Genomic DNA, 17800 nt, shown 5'->3' with positions numbered 1-17800 from the left:
TGTCTACACAGCAATTCACAAGCTGGATGAAGGGAACATGAGGGTGAATATGACCTATGACTTATTTTTCTATATGCCCGGGTCCAACTGACCCGAACACCTGCTATGTAACAACAACACAAACACTTTACAAGGGTTAGGTGCTTAGGGATTTTAGAGTAAGCTTTGCCAGCCTTGGTAATGAGTTCATGAAGCCCTTCAACTGTGAGTTGCTAAGAGCGCCAAGTTACTATATCTGTGAAGCAACCACACCAGAGTACTCTCTTGGTTATTCTGAAATGAGGGCTGCTGACAGCTTTTTTCAGGCGCAAGACAAAATGATCGAAAAGAGCCCCCTTCCCAATACATGCAATGTAATGGGGACCCAATTCTGGGCCCCGCTTCCCTAGGCCAGGGACATCTGATCTACTAGTCCGCCCCCTGTCCGCGGGCCTGGAGATCATGATATTGCAAAAAGATCAGATTAAGAAATCAACTGTGCTTTTATTTAGATTTAAATTCTAATCTAAATTTGAATTACACTCGCCCCCTACTTTAATTTTCGCTGGCAATCAAGTACCCCAAAACATATAGCTGATGCATAGGATGAATAATATTCTGTGAAGATGCAGGACTTAGTTTGTGTTGTATCCTATTAATCATTCCATTGCAATGGAGGTTATTAAGTGAATGAGATACTATAAATAACAATATACATTATGGAAGAAATAATTTCAGTACATTTTATGTAGAGCCCTTCATATTTATTTTTAAGCAGAGATAGAGCAAAAACAAACAAAATTCAGCAAAATCATGTCATCCCATTTGATAACATTATTATCATCCCATTTGGTACCAGTGGCCTATATCTTTTTTTTATCTGTTTGAATTAACAATCTGTTTGAGTCACATGTTTGGCAAGACAAATAGATAGAATACAAATATAGCAAATCATCCAAGTGAATGATTCCAGCCATTTATTTTTTGCCACAATGAAAAGCATGACAAGGGCTTGTGTGACCACAGGTGCAAACCGGGTTCTCCTCCAGCACTGTGTGTAACCTATATTCCTACGTCAAGTAGGCCTAGTTCAAAACAGACTTTTAAGACAAGCTGAACTTGAATCATATAAAGCTCCCTTTCTCACAATGTGATTATGCATTTAGCTAAATAATGTCCTCCTGTTGTTATTAAATCCAGAAAGTCACAAACTGCGTAAAATGTAAAATAGCATATACAGCCTGTACATATAAGTATTTAAGTCAGCGTATAGCCTATACTATGACAAAGCCATGCCTTGAATATCATTTTTAAGTGTTGATTATGCTGTTGGGGTCCCATTGCCCTCATCGGATCCACACTGAGAGGCTGCTGAAGTTCATTTGCTATTTTCACCGCAAGCGGGCGACAAATGCTCACACTATGAATGAAATAGGAGCGCTCATGTGGCTCTGAAAAGACGCATGTATGAATTGCATTCTCGTTTGATACAGAGCAAATTAAATGCAGTACAGTATTTTACTATTTTACAGCTTGGAATTTACTCTCTGCATGTCCATTCACTGCCTTTCAGAAAAGTGGTTCTACATTCATTTTCGACCTGGCTAACATTCAACCATTTTCCTAAACGCTTTTCTGAAACTGTCATCCAGGAACGCGTACAGAAATGGATTCAGACAGGAGTTGGCGTAACTCAGGCAGACCATAAAGTAGGACATTCCAATCAAGAGGGGGGTGGTAGGCAGGTCAGTCGTCAGGGCAACTATGGTGCTCAGGTGGAAAGGTGTCCAGCAGAATAAGCAAACTGCCACCACGATAAACACCATGACAGTCACTTTCTTCTTCGCCTTGTCCAAGGCTTTAGCATTGTTGTTCAGACGCATGTTCCGGAGTCTATAGAGCATCATTGTATACAAAATGCAGATGGTGGACACAGGAATGGCAAAGCCCAGGATGAGAGTGTATATCCGACTTGCTTTGTTCCACAAGTGTTCCGGACTGGGGAAAAGCAACAGGCAGCTTTTCCTGCTGAATGCGTACGGATTTTCATAGACTCCTGCAAACACGGTGTACGGCATGACTATGACTATCACCAAGATCCACACACAGAGGCTGACAATTTTGGCTGCTCGGTACGTGCGGTATGGCATGCGTTTGGACTTGACGGTGCAGTGGACCACTAGGTAACGGTCGACACTCATGACGGTCAGAAAATAGATGCTGGAAAATATGTTGTAGTGGTCAATGCTCACTATAATCTTGCAGAGCAACTCGCCAAAGGGCCAACAGTTCAATAGATGGTCTGCTATGTTGAGTGGCAGCACCAGCGTGAACAGCTCATCTGCAATGGCCAGGTTCAAGATGAACATATTGGTGACTGTTTTCATTTTGGGTGCCCTAAGGATGACATAAATAACGGCCGTGTTCCCAGTCAGTCCCACGGCGCAAATGACTGAGTAAACTATGGGCAGAACCACATAGAAATCAACTTGAACTGGGAACTCTTCAGGTGGACGGCATTCGCTTCTGCTCGTAGAATTGGAGGGATACGTGTCCACGCTGTCGTTGCATTGTTGGTGAGTGTTGGGTTGATTGTGCGTAACGTTTTCCATTTCTGAACAATATCTAGAAGTGCGCGTTTAATCTACTGAAAAAGGCATATTGACAGAGATGTGCCTCTCTGGGATTCATGTAGGTCCAGCGCAATCATAATGATTTCCTTCACAGTCACCGAGTTCGTCTAAGAGAAAAGACACAGACAGTGAGGCATTTGGTGAAAGTGAAATATTTAATTAAGAGAAAGTTTATGTGAATGTACGTAGACTATGCATTTATTCCATAAAATACACTTTTAAAAAATAGCTTGTCTCAAATCTGGCACATGCAGACATGCAACACAAAATGTTTGGGTAGCCTACCCTAGGCTGAAGAAAGCAGACTCAAAAGCCAAAATATGATTTTCTCCGAATAAAGACACTGAAAATGCGCCAAAAAACTATTCACCTTCAAGCCGTCTATAAACTTATACAAAATAGAACTTAACATAAAAATGAGCTGTCTTACCATTCGAGCAGGCTACCTCTTTCCAATGTAGTCCTTCAGCTGTCGCTGAGACGCGCGCGACTCTGCCCTTTACTAGTTGGGGAGTAAAGCGGCAATATGTGACGTCACAGCCGCTCAACCCTCTCTCCACTGACTGACAAGAACCATAGGGATTAAAAGATTCGTTGCACCATTGGCAACACCGCTGTTAGTGCTATAAATTCTTCTTTCAAATGTCCAGTGCATGATATGACCAACCGGCGACTTGACGCGTGTGTTACGCATCTAAAAAGTTAGGTGATGCACAGTCGTATGAATTCATAATGGAGACTGACACACTTCTTTATATAATAGCCTAGTAGGTGATTTAACTACGTAGATAATCTAACAATAATAGGGCCTAATTTCCCTGCAATTGTGGGACAAGAAGACATGACAAATCTTAAATATAAATATGCTAATCGTACTCTATTTACAGAGAGGAAAGCTTGGCTCTGCGTGCACGCACGCACGCACGCACGCACACACACACACACACACACACACACACGCACACACACACAAACACACACACACACACACACACACACACACACACACACACACACACACACACACACACACACACACACACACACACACACACACACACACACACACCGATTATTGGCTCACTCACCTCTGGTATGCCACATGTGAGTTATAGAATTGAGACTCAAGTGATGTTCAGATGGTCATTTAACCCTTGTGTTGTGTTCATAAGCTGCATTTTTGACCCGTGATAACAAAACTCAGCCATAAAATACCTAAAAACACTAGTTATCATCAAATATTGTTTTTCATCTCATGGTTAACTTGGTATGTATTCATATCCATGGAAATATTACTTTATGTATTCATCTTTTTGACTTTACAGGTCTTTTATCTTACATTATGCAAATCGTTTTTCATGACCAAAACTATCAAAATCTGCATAAATTCACTATTAATACCTCCTAAAGTGATACAATTAGTGATTATGTTGTCCATGTATTACAGCTGATATGAGAGTACAACAACCCCCAAATTTATTTTATTAGTTTTTCTCTAATATTAAAAAAATATCATCAATAGTGGCATTTGTGGTGTTCGGGTCCAAACCAACCCAAAGAGATTTATAGCAGGATAAAGACCAAATGTCAACTAAATTATTTTTTCAGTGCATAAAATCAATGTTTAAATATGTTGACTTGGTGTTTTTCAATATTTATATGATTTTAGTGTGGTAAATATACAAAATAACAATTATGCCAGAGTCACAGCTATTCCGCCAATCTAATGCAAAGATATTGGAAATGAGCACCTCAATGAACATGAAAAAAGTCACAGTATTCATCTGAATCCCCTATGCCATGAACATGGACCATTATGTCATTGCCACATCAACTTTATGGAAAGTATAAGACCAGTTCTACATGTTTGGGTGCCATTATGAGTTTTTGATACGTTTTTTAGAAAAAAAATAATGCGCAAAAATGTATTTTGCAAACAAATGTGCAAAAAATCTCATTATATAATGCAGAAATGGATTCCCTGACCATGAAAACATATGAGTAGACACCAGAAATACATCTGTACTCCTTTCACAACAGGAGATATGACGTATTGTAGTGTATTGGACTGCCCGGCGGCCATATTGGATTTGTAATATGAAAAAGCTGGCAATTTTTTTTTCAGGCAAGAAATATATTTTCCTCACCATACATCACCAAACTGAAGACAAAGGGCAACCAACAGCTTTTCAGAAATGCATACAACAACCAAAAATGTATGCTGGGTCAATTTTGACCCCAACACCACAGATGTAACTTTTTTTTTTTTTGACCTTTAAAATTTACTAAAATGATGAAACATATTTCTTTGTGTTGAAATGATTGTGACTGAGGATTATATGAAGCCTTATTCCAAGAAAATAAAGGAAAGTGTGTTTTTTCACACTAAAACGTGAAAATGGGTCAAAAATGACCCGAACACAACATAAGGGTTAAATATCACATGTGGGGTGTTGCTGAGCTCGCCTCGCTGTGTCCTGTTGTCTGTGGGGTTTGTATTAGGGGCTGAAAGACAACAGGGGGCTGAAGAAAATCAGGGATGAAAGACAGCACTTGAAGGCTAAGCTACTCAAAGGCGCCGGCAAGGTGCCTGTTTGAACCCCCATCTGACAATGTCCATAGTGGAAATATTGTTTCATGTTTTGTTGCACCTCCTAGGGCACACAGTTGTTAAATTTCATTGCATTGTGTATCACAGCAATTGGGAAGAAATAAGACATATTAAATAAATAAATCACAGCAAGGGAGGATATATTTCTCGTTTTTTCCTTATGCATTCGATTATATCTTGCACCCGCAAACAACAAATGTTTTTTAGGATGTTTGCGCACCTACACTTTTTAACATTACAACAATTTCCTACCAAAGTGAGAAATAAATTCAGAATGACAGTAATCACTACAACTAGAAGTCAAGAACAGTTCCAGTGAAATAAAACAAGTACTCCAAGTAGATTTCTCTTTCTTTGTAGGCCGCTTGTCATGATCTATTATTTCTTAGGAGAGATGTGACCCACCAATAGTTTTAGTGATCACAAATATTGCATGGCCCACAGTTTTGTTTTGACCTCATGGCCGGCCACAATTTTGCCATGGGGTCGGATCTGGCCCACATGCTGCTATATTTGGAGTACTGGACTGCTTACTGTGAATGGTACAGTTTAGATGCATACAACCTCAATCGCTCAAGTAAACATTACTTACTGTAGGTGCCAACTCCCTCACCCAGGGATTTTAAACTCTCAGGCCAAGGGGCCATATCTGACCCACTGAGTCATTTTATTCGACCCGCGAGATCATTTCAAATGTGTATAACAGTTGACCCATGTATAGCATAACAAGATACGCCCTGAAGAAGGCCATAAGGGCCGAAACGCGTAGGCATTGTAGTCAAATAAAAAAGTAAAAAAATTGCAACCTTGAGTGCCTCAGCATCTGTCTTCCTAGCATAACAAGAGTTGAACATCAGATCTGGTGTGTCACAGGACTATGAGTGGGCCCAGGCCAATGTAACAGCTCACAAATGCAACACAGTATGTGCAGGCACATTTATACCAACATATATGATGGGAGACAGTGTGTGTGAAATTTAACTGCGAGTATTAAGTGCATGCACACACAATGCAGACACAATTTTAGTCCGGTTTTTTTATTGCAAAATTACTGGCTCACCTCAAATCTCCCTATCTGAGCTGAATATTGGTGCAGTGAGCAGGAAAGCCAACCTGATCACAGAGGACCTCTCTTACCCCCTCCAATGGCTTCCATCAGGTTGATACTTCAGTGTTCGAGTAGCACACAAAACAGATATAAGAAAACCTTCATCCCCCTCAGCTGTAGCCCTACTCAACAAAAGATGAACAATGACCAGCTATCCAGCCACAGCTTACATGTATTGTCTTGTCTTGTTATGTCCAGTTTTGTCAGGTCTTGTCTAATGTCTGTGAGAATGACTGGAGCCACGCCAAAGACAATTCTCTGTTTCATGTGTTACAGACAATAATGTTTTATCTACTCTATCTAACCTAATGTTATCTAATGTAATCTGATCTAATCTAATAAAGATTGAGTTCGTCCTGAAACTTCATTCCAGATTTTGATTTTGGCCCTCAGTCTATTTGAGTTTGACACCCCTGCCTCAGCCATTAGGTCATGATTCCACAAACATATTTACAACAAGCATAAAAACGTCAAGCACTAAAATTTAATGATTTCAGACCAAACAGTTTGTCACGTTTACTTTGCCTTTTTTATGAGCATTCGTAATTTTCTAAACAATCTACATGTCTGTGTTAATTGAGTAAAGAGGTTTTACTATGACTGGGCCAGAAGAGAATGCCATACATATTTTAACCAAAAACACACATAAATACAAGTCAAAGGAATGGAAAGTGCAAGCAGACAAATGTGCAGAGTTCAAAACACTCAGTCAAACAACACACAATTTGCGAAGTATTCACAAGAGGTTCTTACTGACATACCACTCGATCCCACTTTTCTCATCGTACAGGCTTGTTTTCTAGGCTTGTTTTCTCGCTGTAAATGCTCAACTGTACTGGCTGACATAAAATGCACTCTGCAGCATTGCTCAGATTATGTGCAAAATTTCTTTTCACAATGAATAAGAAATAAAGCCCACTGTGTGAGTGTCCAGTAAGTGATTTTCAAACAAAGAAGAATAAATGTATGAAAAAACAATGATTTGGTAAATGTTAAATGTAGAATTACCACTGTTTTTACCCTCTTCATGTCAGCTCGGCTTGGATATATAACATTTATTCAACAAGAAGCAACTGCATAATTTTCAGATTCAATTGTCATGCTAAAAGTCTCATTCAAGTATTGAAATTACAGAATGGTGCCAGTAGGGACAGAGCAATGACATTAGCTTTCCTACAGCCCATTTCCGTCCACGTATGTGCCTTGATCTTTGATGGCGTCCTTCCCTTCTGAAAAATGAATCTCCATGCCTGCACGGTGGCCCATTATACTTTTTTACTGTAATATTTCCTCCTGCATGTCCTTGCACTGCACTTCCTTTGAACTTGATGTGATGCAGGCAGCAGAAAAGTGGTGAGCTGCTAGTCACTGATGAAAGGCAGAGATGAAACGTTTGTATTTTTGTCATTGGCCCCAGCACACCACCATCTCCCTCACCGTGACACACTGGCTTAGTTACTTTGAGTTGTTCAGGGCCCGTGTTGTAAAAGATCAGGGTACTTAAAATGTGACTGCAATCAAACCATACCAGATAGAATACCATTCCATTTAGAAGTTTACCTCACACAACCTTTTTGCAAACCCACAACACGTACAATACCTCAGAGCATACTGTATTTTGAGGAGGAAATACCCACAAGAGGTGATTATTTTCAATTTATTCACCCCACGTCGACTCTCCTCTTGAGCCCAAGCGTAACCCTATACCCGAATTCCCTGTTATTAAACAACAATACTGTTATGAAGCAAGTATTTGTATTTAGTTTCCTCTTCCAGCTTGTGGACACTTTCGACAGGTTGGCACAAACTTTCTCAACCATGTGCAGTCAAATAGGGTAACCTGGCGCCCTGGCCAATACAGCAGGTGGCTTGTTTTCATCCTGTGACACATACAGTAATGTGTGTGTGTGTGTGTGTGTGTGTGTGTGTGTGTGTGTGTGTGTGTGTGTGTGTGTGTGTGTGTGTGTGTGTGTGTGTGTGTGTGTGTGTGTGTGTGTGTGTGTGTGTGTGTGTGTGTGTGTGTGTGTTTACCAAAGAGTTGTGTGTACAACTGTGTGTACAGTTTGAGACAATGTGTGTTTGGTTCCCCCTGCAGATGACACTTTCAGTACATTACATACCGTTGGTGGAAAAACAGACAGACAAACAGAGAGGATCATTTCAATCCTTGCCCAAATCCCCTTTAAGACTATATGGAACATTTCTATAAAAAAATACAAAATGATTCATAATATACAACATAGACTAAAAGGAACAAGGAGCAGGTAATTACACTGGGATCGGGTAGACTACACAGGACTCATTTTGTTTGGCACTAAACAAACATGTAAGTCCGTGATACATCCAAGAGAGGATAAGACAAAAAATATCCACTGTGTCTGGCCATCTGTGATGTAGTGCAGAGACTGACAGCTTTATTCTTTGCTAACAAAGGGCTATTTACCCAGCGTCTGTAAGTGTTTGCCTGCACACTGGTGGTGTAACATCTCATCTTGGACAAGACATGAGAGATGCAGACCTCGCTTTCTTGCTTTTCACTCATGTCACTCCTGAGCCCATCTCCAGTCAGGAGATGGGGGTCATTTAGTGCTCTTTGGAAGAGGGCGCAATCAGGGAGGCTGACATGCTGAGGACAAAGGGGTCAGTGGTCCCAGTCCCCGGGAGAGAGGGGGACCCAGGATTTGGTCCTCATTACATTGTATGTATTGAGTTTGGGTCCCTTTCAGATGAATTTGTCCCGGGCCCAGCAAAAGCGGTCAGTGGTGGCCCTGAGCGCAATAAGGCCTCGGATGGGTTCAGCTGAGATTAATGCCTACTGGGGAGTTGTCCCGGCAGGCCGTTGAGATGATTTCAGAGCAGGAGCCGCTCACATTAGGTATTCATAGTTTCCAAGCTGCTCTCGCGACGCCTCTGCCACCATTTCCAGCCATGTTTGAAGTCACATAACGCAGGGGCTAATGCAAAAGCTGCCCAAATGTTGTCTGCATATAGGATATGTGATGTGACTGTATACTACTGTGGTGATGTGCTGTATGCTGCTGTGTAAAAGCATACTGTGAAATACTGTGCCAGAGCCTGCGTTTGATACACAGACTTATGCTAATCTGCAGGAGTCATGGAGATGGTAAAAGGTATATAGCATCTTTTAGATGCTGACATCTAAAAGATGCTATGTGTAAGGGCACTGCTATACTTGCGCTTGTACACAATTTGTACACAATTTGTACACATTTGGAATGCTGCCAAACAGCTGTAGCCTGGGAACTCCCATACTGCCTTTAGTTCTACACAATCGTTTCGATCTGAAAAAATAATCTCACTTGTGATTAGGTCTGGTGGTAACCAGGCAACAGCTGTGCTCATATGCAATCTGTACATGCTAATGCCTGCCAGTCAAGGAATATTTGAATACACACTACACTATTTTTTTGTGATAGGTGTCCATGGACCATTTTTTGGAAGTGGAAGTGTCATTTAATCACATTCCCTCTATATACTAAGCACTATGCAGCTAAGCATACTGTGCCAGAAATGTCCTCTCGACTATTTGTTATGTCTGCTCATGCAGAGTATTAAAATTTCTTTCGTAAAGTAAGCAATGACTAAGGATGGCAAGCAACAAGTGTGGTCCAACCATTTGCCATTAAAGAATTGTATTTTTCCTTCTGTTTTATACTTGTATTTTATCTCTCTGTGTGTGTGTGTGTGTGTGTGTGTGTGTGTGTGTGTGTGTGTGTGTGTGTGTGTGTGTGTGTGTGTGTGTGTGTGTGTGTGTGTGTGTGTGTGTGTGTGTGTGTGTGTGTACTGCTCCAATCTACCTTCGTGAGGCCACTGCTATTAGAGCACACCAACAAGGTGGGGCCCTTGCTCCATGTGGGGCCCAAATCCTGGACCCGACATGTTTTGACCCCTTTTGCTGATTTGTAGTTTTGTTGTTACTGGTAAAAGTAAAAGTGTAAAAAAAGTGTGTGTGTGTGTGTGTGTGTGTGTGTGTGTGTGTGTGTGTGTGTGTGTGTGTGTGTGTGTGTGTGTGTGTGTGTGTGTGTGTGTGTGTGTGTGTGTGTGTGTGTGCGTGCGTGTGCATGAGTGTGCGTGTACAGGCATCTGCGAACATAGGCCTAGTTTTTGGTGCTCTACCGTGCGTGAAATTGACAGAAAATTTGCATGGCAACGCGTTCGTGCAAGAAAAGTATGTGCACACACGTATCCTGCAGCAATCATGCCCCCGAGCCTAACCAAAGTCAGCCGATTGCAGAGTGACTGTGTGTGACAATCAAGGTCCAAAATGAAAGTCAGGGAGCTTTATCCGAGAGACTGGATAATACTCTCTTGCTGTATTGTCAATTCTTTCACATGTCACCCCAAAAATATAAAAGGGGTCAAAATTGCATTACAGACTGCCTTCACTGGCCAAGCGCAGGCATCCTAATGAGATCTGACAGGCACAGTCTAAATTACAGGCACAGCAATATACCATACGTCTTAGTGCCTGGAACAGATGGCACAAGCAGATGCCAGAACACCAATATTGTCATCAGGGCCGCTTACAGCTTTGATTGGGCCCAGGACAAAGACCTCTGAAAGGGCCTTTTCCTGAATACATACAATGTATTGAGAACACAATTCTGGGTTTGCCCTGTCCCTGGGCCTGGGACAAAAGACCCCTTTGCCCCCCTGTCAGCCTTCCTGATTGCCATGGCAAAGTTGTGAATCACGTTCGGCCAAACAAACGCAGTGATTGGCAATCATCTCCCCCTAGGTTTATCCCCCCCATGCACTGACTGATGGGACATGTGTTTCATAATGAAGCTGACACACATGAAAGACTTTTTAAGCTCTAAATTCGTGCCTGCTCATTTGAAATCGAAATGTCTGTTGCCAAAGACAAAATGTTTTTGACAGGTTCTCTCAAAGAAGGACAAATAGTATGCATTTACTGAGATCTAATACTCAAATTCGATTCAAAAGACTTTAATGGTAAACAACTGGGCTTCTTTTTTGTTTGTCTTCCCAGAGACTTATTCTCAGTTCATTGATTCTGTGAGTGGGTGAAATAAATATAAACTATCAGCTGGAGGTGTCAGAGTGATATTAAAGTTTCACATTTCTTAAATTGCCCTTTTAAATGCTTCAGTGTAAAGAACCATGAAAGTAGCCTGGCACACCACAGTAAATCATGAAAATTTCGGTCTTGAATGGCTGGATTTATTTAAAATGAATGGGGTTTTGTTTCTGGTCAGTTAAAATGTCCATACCATCAAAGCACCAAAATGTGGCATGGAAATCTACAGGGTATATTGAAGACTGAAGTGTGGGTCACCAGATCAAACAAACTCCCATGCAACGCCTCTGCCATTGACTTCAATGTTAAATGCATCATGGCAGTGACAAAGACAGTCCTTACCAAGTATTGAACATTGACATGTTATGTAGAAAGTACCAAATTTCAACTGATTTCACCCGAATTTCTTTCTTTTTTTCTGCAGAAAATGGTGAAATTATTACAATATTTTAATAATGTGAATTCCTCAATTCATGTTTTTTTAGCCAAAATATGTAAAAAATAAACAAATAATTTGAATAGTTCAAAATGTGGGCAATGCATCTACAATCCATGAAAGTTAAACATTATTGATGTAATTATGGAAATAAATCAACTTTTCCACGATACTCTAATTACAGTATATGGCCAGGATCTGTACATTCTGTTCATGATAACTGGACACAATATAGAGTGCTAAATAAATGATCTCAGTGAAACAAGCTTACGGAAGTCGCTTATGTGAATTTTATGTTTGTGAGTTCAATTACGACCAGAAAGTTGCAACAAATAAATGACTCTTGGATGACAAATCACAGTGAGACGGCCACCAGGAGACTTTGTAGAGACCTCGGCCAAGAGGTCTCTGGACAGGCCCTGGCAAAGACACAAGACTGCCCCCGCATGATAATTAATAGGCTCGGAACAGGGCTGATTCACCACCGCCGCTGTCAAAAGCCAATAGATCACGCTGGCAAGCTAGCTGCACAAACAGTCAGACCACCTATCCAATTAGTCAGCACTGAAACCCTTTGAATTGAAGTTGTAATCAACTTGAACTTCTTTTTTTCCACACTTGGACAAAACTTCTGTCGTGACACTTTACCTTCCCTGGCCTCGGCAAGGCAATCACTGAAAGCAGTAGGGCTGCGAGTTATGAACAGGAGCACGGAAATAGAAATAGGGTATCAGGAGGTGTTCAAGGAGTTCAGTAGTTGCACCAAGCCATCACCAGAAATACAATAAGGCATGGGTTTATTGAATCACAGCGCACAGAAGTGCCTGTGGCAACCTGTTTAAACTGGATTTGCCTACCACTTATCCCACAACTCTTTAAATTTTACTTCTAGTTTTGAACTTTATGTTGTCAGACAGGAGGGTAACACCAAGATGTGATGTTTCAATATTTTAATATTTTTAATGAAATTAAAAACATGCACATTCGATACATTTCCAATTGACGATATACCTAGCCAGCACTGCAATATGCTGTGTACTTGTATCCGTTACTGTAAGGAAAAGTATTCCTAATCATGTGCAAAGTTCCAAGGGGAAAAGGTGTTCAATTTATATCAATCTTAAGGAAACTTAATGATTTTTTAACGAAGGATCGTGAGTCTTTCCATCAGGCATGGGCAAATCACTGGTGGGTGATACCTGCCCTGCTGTATAACACAGCTAATAGCAAGTATTCTCAAAATGTTGCTCTCCCTGGCACCTGCTATGCCAGCCAGGCCCGATGACAGGGCGGCTGGGGGTGGCAAATGGATCAATTGTCCCCGGCCCCAGGGAGAGGGAGGGCCCAGAACTGGGACCATATTACATTGTATGTATTGATAGGTGGAACCTTGCAGATGATTTCGTCCTAGGCCCGGTAAAAGCTGTCAGTGGCCCTGTTTTCAGCTAATGCAATAATTGGGGCACAGGGTGCCAAGCGAATGTTTAAGGATTCCTTGGAAGTTCACAGAGAAAACGCAAGTAAAACCCTCGGGAAGACGCTATATGGGGAAAATCAGCAAACACTTTCTCTCTCACCTGCCTTGATTCTGTCTGCAAGCTTCTTCTCTTCCCTGCAGGTGGAAACTCTTCATCTGAATGTTTTTTTTAGATGCTGCAAGGCTGTTTCTATGTCACCTGCATCTCATAATTTCCTGTGGGGTGCTATATGATAATGTGCGTGGCCATATTAACCAGTCTTTCGCCATTACATTTACTATAGTGTAAAAAAGTTCCCTGAAAACGTCAGTTTGCCACTGTGTAGGAATAAGGTTTTCTTGAAAGTTCTTTTAGGAACCTTTCGATTGCCATTCTGGGAGAAGTCTTAAATGTTACCTAAGGAACCTTGAGGTTCTTTCCAGACATGTTAAGTTCTACAGAGAACATTCTAGTTCCCTCACAATCCAACAGAATCTTCTTTGAGGCACCATCATATTGATGGTGTTGTGAGGAGATAAATAATATAGCAAGCAAGATCACTACAAGTACAGTAGATCAATAAGATTATGGTGTGCCTTGAAGCAATTTATAGATGTGGATGAAAAGAAATTGAAGGAACAGCAACAGCCGGATTTTAATGAATTGTGGGACTTGGGGGTCTGGGTGATATGCTGCCAGGGCAATATCTGCTATAAACCTGGCAGTGTGTTGTATTGTAAAAGTTCCCCTATACTTGCATGGTGGGCAGCGGTGTAGTCTACTTTTTTGAAGTGGGTATACTGTATATTCGAGCATTTTTGAAGTGGGTATACTGTATATATTTATGCTATTCTAAATAATGGATCAATCTATTTCAAGTGGGTATACTGAAGCCCTTAACATTTAGAAGTGGGTGTATACCTGCGTTCTACGTAGACTACACCACTGATGGTGGGCCACAAGAACATTGCAGAGGGAACTATGGACTGTACCAAGAGTTGTGTAGAATACAGAGAATATGATATCAATGTCACACCATAGGGGATAGTCATGGCTGGGCTTGAATACGTACTCCATAGTCATGGCTGGGCTTGAACACGTACTCCAATCACAATGCTCTCTATCTCTGTGCAAGTCATTAGGCTTTTCACTGTGATGTCGCGTCAGACAAGTTCCGTGTTTGAAGTGAAGCAGGAAAACGACTACCGGTTTCCATAGAGGAGTGTAAGTTTACGTCTATGCCACCGGATGCTACTTTTCCTACTTCAAATTAATTGAATTAAAGGTGTCTTGCATAGCAGTACGCCAGGTGAAAAAGGGTAATTGCAGGCATAGCTTGCTACATTCATTGAAACCAGCGGTGTCAAACTGAAATTCACAGTGAGCTAAAACCTTGTTGTCCCTATGACTGTTCTCCGTTGTTTATGAGGGTGACGTATTGCACTTTCCTGGCCCCACTCATATTCCTGTGACACACTAAATTAAGTTTTCAAGTCATGTCACTACACGTACTGTATAATAATGGACTATGTGGTGGCCCACTGTAATGCACATTTTAAATGATATTGCGGGCCAAATACAAGGACCCAGGGGCCATATTCAGCCCTTGGGGATGAGGTTGGCGTCCTTAATTTAAGCAGTTTGAATGCCAGTCATTATATTTTAGTGTGTCTGACCAGCCAAGTCATCACGTTCAATGTCCAATAATTAAATTTGTCAGGCGCAGTATCCTTGAAAGTCTGCTTTCTGCACTTTTTAAATTTTCAGTTACTATAGGCCTATGACTCTTTCATATTCATGCAAATTTAGACCCTTGATCTAAATAACCACATGGTCTGCCAAGAGACAATTTTTCATTTTACAAATGCGGGGTTATTTGATTTAATTAAAATTACTGTCACTCCCTTAATGGAAGGAAGTAAGGACAGAAGAAGCATTGCTAATAAGTCAGTTATTAAATGAATCACCTGAGATGAAAATGGCCTTTTAACATTCAAAAATGGTCTGGCTGTGAAAAGCTTTTGCCTTTTATCATAATGCCATGTCATTAATTGGAGTTTTGACTATATAGAGTAGTCTGTGCAGAAGTTAGGAAACGTGTTTCTATGTTGTTCAATGTTGTTATTTGTGCTTGCATGTTGTTTCCCATAAAGATGGACCCATCTAGCTATGGTGACAATAGGAAAAAATCAAAGCCTCTCTACACTATGCAGAGATCAGATTAAATTAAACCTTTGAGTTTTCAGGGTTCCGTCAGTGTCATTAGCTAGCTGGGCCCAATTACTGTCTCTTTAACAACCTTAAAAATGGAAGAAGGTGGCCGAAGAGCGCAATTAAATGCTCACATTGAGTTTTCTTGGAAGCTGACGGATCTTGTTTCATACTAATTGAAGCAGAAACATAGAGGTGGAGGTGAGGAACATTCAATTCTGCTATACATTAGTGGACCATCATGTTTTTCACTTCATCTCACAAGAAAAATCGATCAGTGAAACCGAAGACCTGTGGCAGTCTGTAGTAGACAAAATGGCAGGACAAAAAGACACTAGGACACCAGCAATTTAATGTCTGAAGTAGGCTATGTAACATACACTGAATGAGCATCTACAACATTGAAGATATTAACTTTTGATGCCACTTTTGTTAGCTTTTGGGGGCACTCGTGTCCTAGTGGCTAAGGAAGTGATCTTTGGATCAGAGGGGTATGGTTCGAATCCCGCCCTGACCTCTCCCTACACCTCTAACCGTGGCTGAAGTTCCCTTGAGCTAGGTACCTAATCCCACATTGCTTCAGGGACTGTAACCAATACCCTGCAAAAAACTGTAAGGCTGCTAATGCCTCTTTTCCATTGCCGGTTTTGATGGTAGGCCTACAGCTCTACAAAGCATGACTCGGCCGCCACTTTTTGCTTTTCGTATAGGCACGACACACAATCATAAAGCAAAATGTGGTGGCCGAGTCGCACTGTGTCGAGCTGTAGGCCTATAAACCGCCAGTGGAAAAGACTCAAAAGAGGTATACGTAAGTGTGCTGTAATGTTAATGTCCTGGAATTATTAAACAGGGTAAAGACATTCAGTTTTTCTGTGATTACACAGTAGAGTGACAATGACAGCTGCTGGTCCAAGCGTTCAATACCAAAAAATCTTTCTGTGGGTATGTAAGGGAAACTGGAAAGTCAGGGCTTCAAAGACAATCCTCTGTAAAGTTGAATTGGGCAGATACATAAATGCTTACACACGCACGCACACACACACACACACACACACACACACACACACACACACACACACACACACACACACACACACACACACACACACACACACAGACAGACAGACAGACACACAAACACACATCAGATACATAAACCTCCTGCCTTCACAACAATGCTGGCCCCATCCCCATCGATCTCTTGCCCACATTCATCAACTTCATCTGCAGTAGCTCAGTTCCCTCACAACCAATCATCCCTCGCCCCTCAACCACCCTCAAACTGCATTTCATGCACTTTTGTACTTCCTATCACCCATACCTATTCCACCTCTGTGCCCAAATTTAATCTTATGAGGGGAGGGTTCCCAGACCATTTTTGGGTCCTAATCCAGCCCTTTATCTTTGTACCCTTGTATCATTTTTATTTATTTTATATTTATATTCATTATTTGCTGTGGTATGGATTTTGCACTTTGGATTTTGCACTTTGCACTTTGGAGAAATTGCATCTGCTTGAGCTATGATACACCAGTTATTACTTGCTGGAAACTTTCTAAACAAGCAAGGCATTCAATGTTACTGTTATTTACCATCCTATAATGTGCATGGTGAGAGGGACGAAAGGGCATTCTATATACGGGAGGCCAGGGAAGCGAGATGCAGTGCAGGGCGGTAATGAGTTTAACGCGGTCGTCGGCAGGGATGGGCAACGATACATTGAAAAGTATCTCCAAATACCATATACAGCATACACATTTCAAACGTACCAAATAAGATCCAAAATATATTTTTGGAAGGATCAGAGGTCTGGTTTTGAGTTCCAGTCTGGGTTCACGTCCAGGCAGGGCAGGACAACTCTACTCTACTTCTTCGTCACAATTTGCAATATTTAACCAACAGGATCAACACTTAAATTGATGTAATGATTGAATTCAGTGAAACAACAGTAAAAGGTATCAAGACAAACTGGGCTACTTCACAATGACTAGACCCAGGGATGACTGGAGCACTCAACAACTTTTTTAGAGGTTTCTTATTTTTTTTAGCACTCACTTTGTGCACCAATATAAAAAAACCTCTCAATAAGTTGCTGAGTGCTCCAGTCGTCCTTGGTCTAGTCATTGTGAAGTAGCCCAGTTTGTCTTGATAGACCTACTGCTGTCCTCGTCTGTGAGCACCACCAAGGCTGAAATGCAGACATCCCCTCTTCAAACTGTAAAAGGTACTTTAAGTAACGCAAAAACTTGTATAACGTGATTTCCAATCACTGAACACCTAATAATGCACAGTAACTGTAA

The 17800-nt window shown here is 41.2% G+C and overlaps 1 protein-coding gene across 1 annotated transcript; it reads right to left on the bottom strand.

Annotated features, from left to right (window-relative positions):
- Positions 1-742: 742 nt before the first annotated feature.
- npbwr2b (neuropeptides B/W receptor 2b) lies at positions 743-3103 on the bottom strand. The gene is made up of 2 exons (XM_063207623.1): positions 3043-3103; positions 743-2719 (listed from the first exon to the last, which is right to left on the bottom strand). The coding sequence occupies exon 2, from the start codon at positions 2589-2591 to the stop codon at positions 1584-1586; it is 1008 nt and encodes a 335-aa protein (XP_063063693.1). The 5' UTR covers positions 2592-2719; positions 3043-3103; the 3' UTR covers positions 743-1583.
- Between the last annotated feature and the right edge of the window lie 14697 nt (positions 3104-17800).

The sequence above is a fragment of the Engraulis encrasicolus genome, chromosome 10 (genome assembly GCF_034702125.1).
Source record: "Engraulis encrasicolus isolate BLACKSEA-1 chromosome 10, IST_EnEncr_1.0, whole genome shotgun sequence".
In the NCBI taxonomy this organism is placed as follows: Eukaryota; Metazoa; Chordata; class Actinopteri; order Clupeiformes; family Engraulidae; genus Engraulis; species Engraulis encrasicolus.
The sequence above is the reverse complement of the archived record's forward strand: the minus strand, read 5'-3'. Positions and strand labels throughout refer to the sequence as shown.

Coding starts and splice junctions, on each gene's coding strand:
- npbwr2b (XM_063207623.1), bottom strand. CDS start 2,591: ATGGAAAACGTTACGCACAATCAACCCAACACTCACCAACAATGCAAC.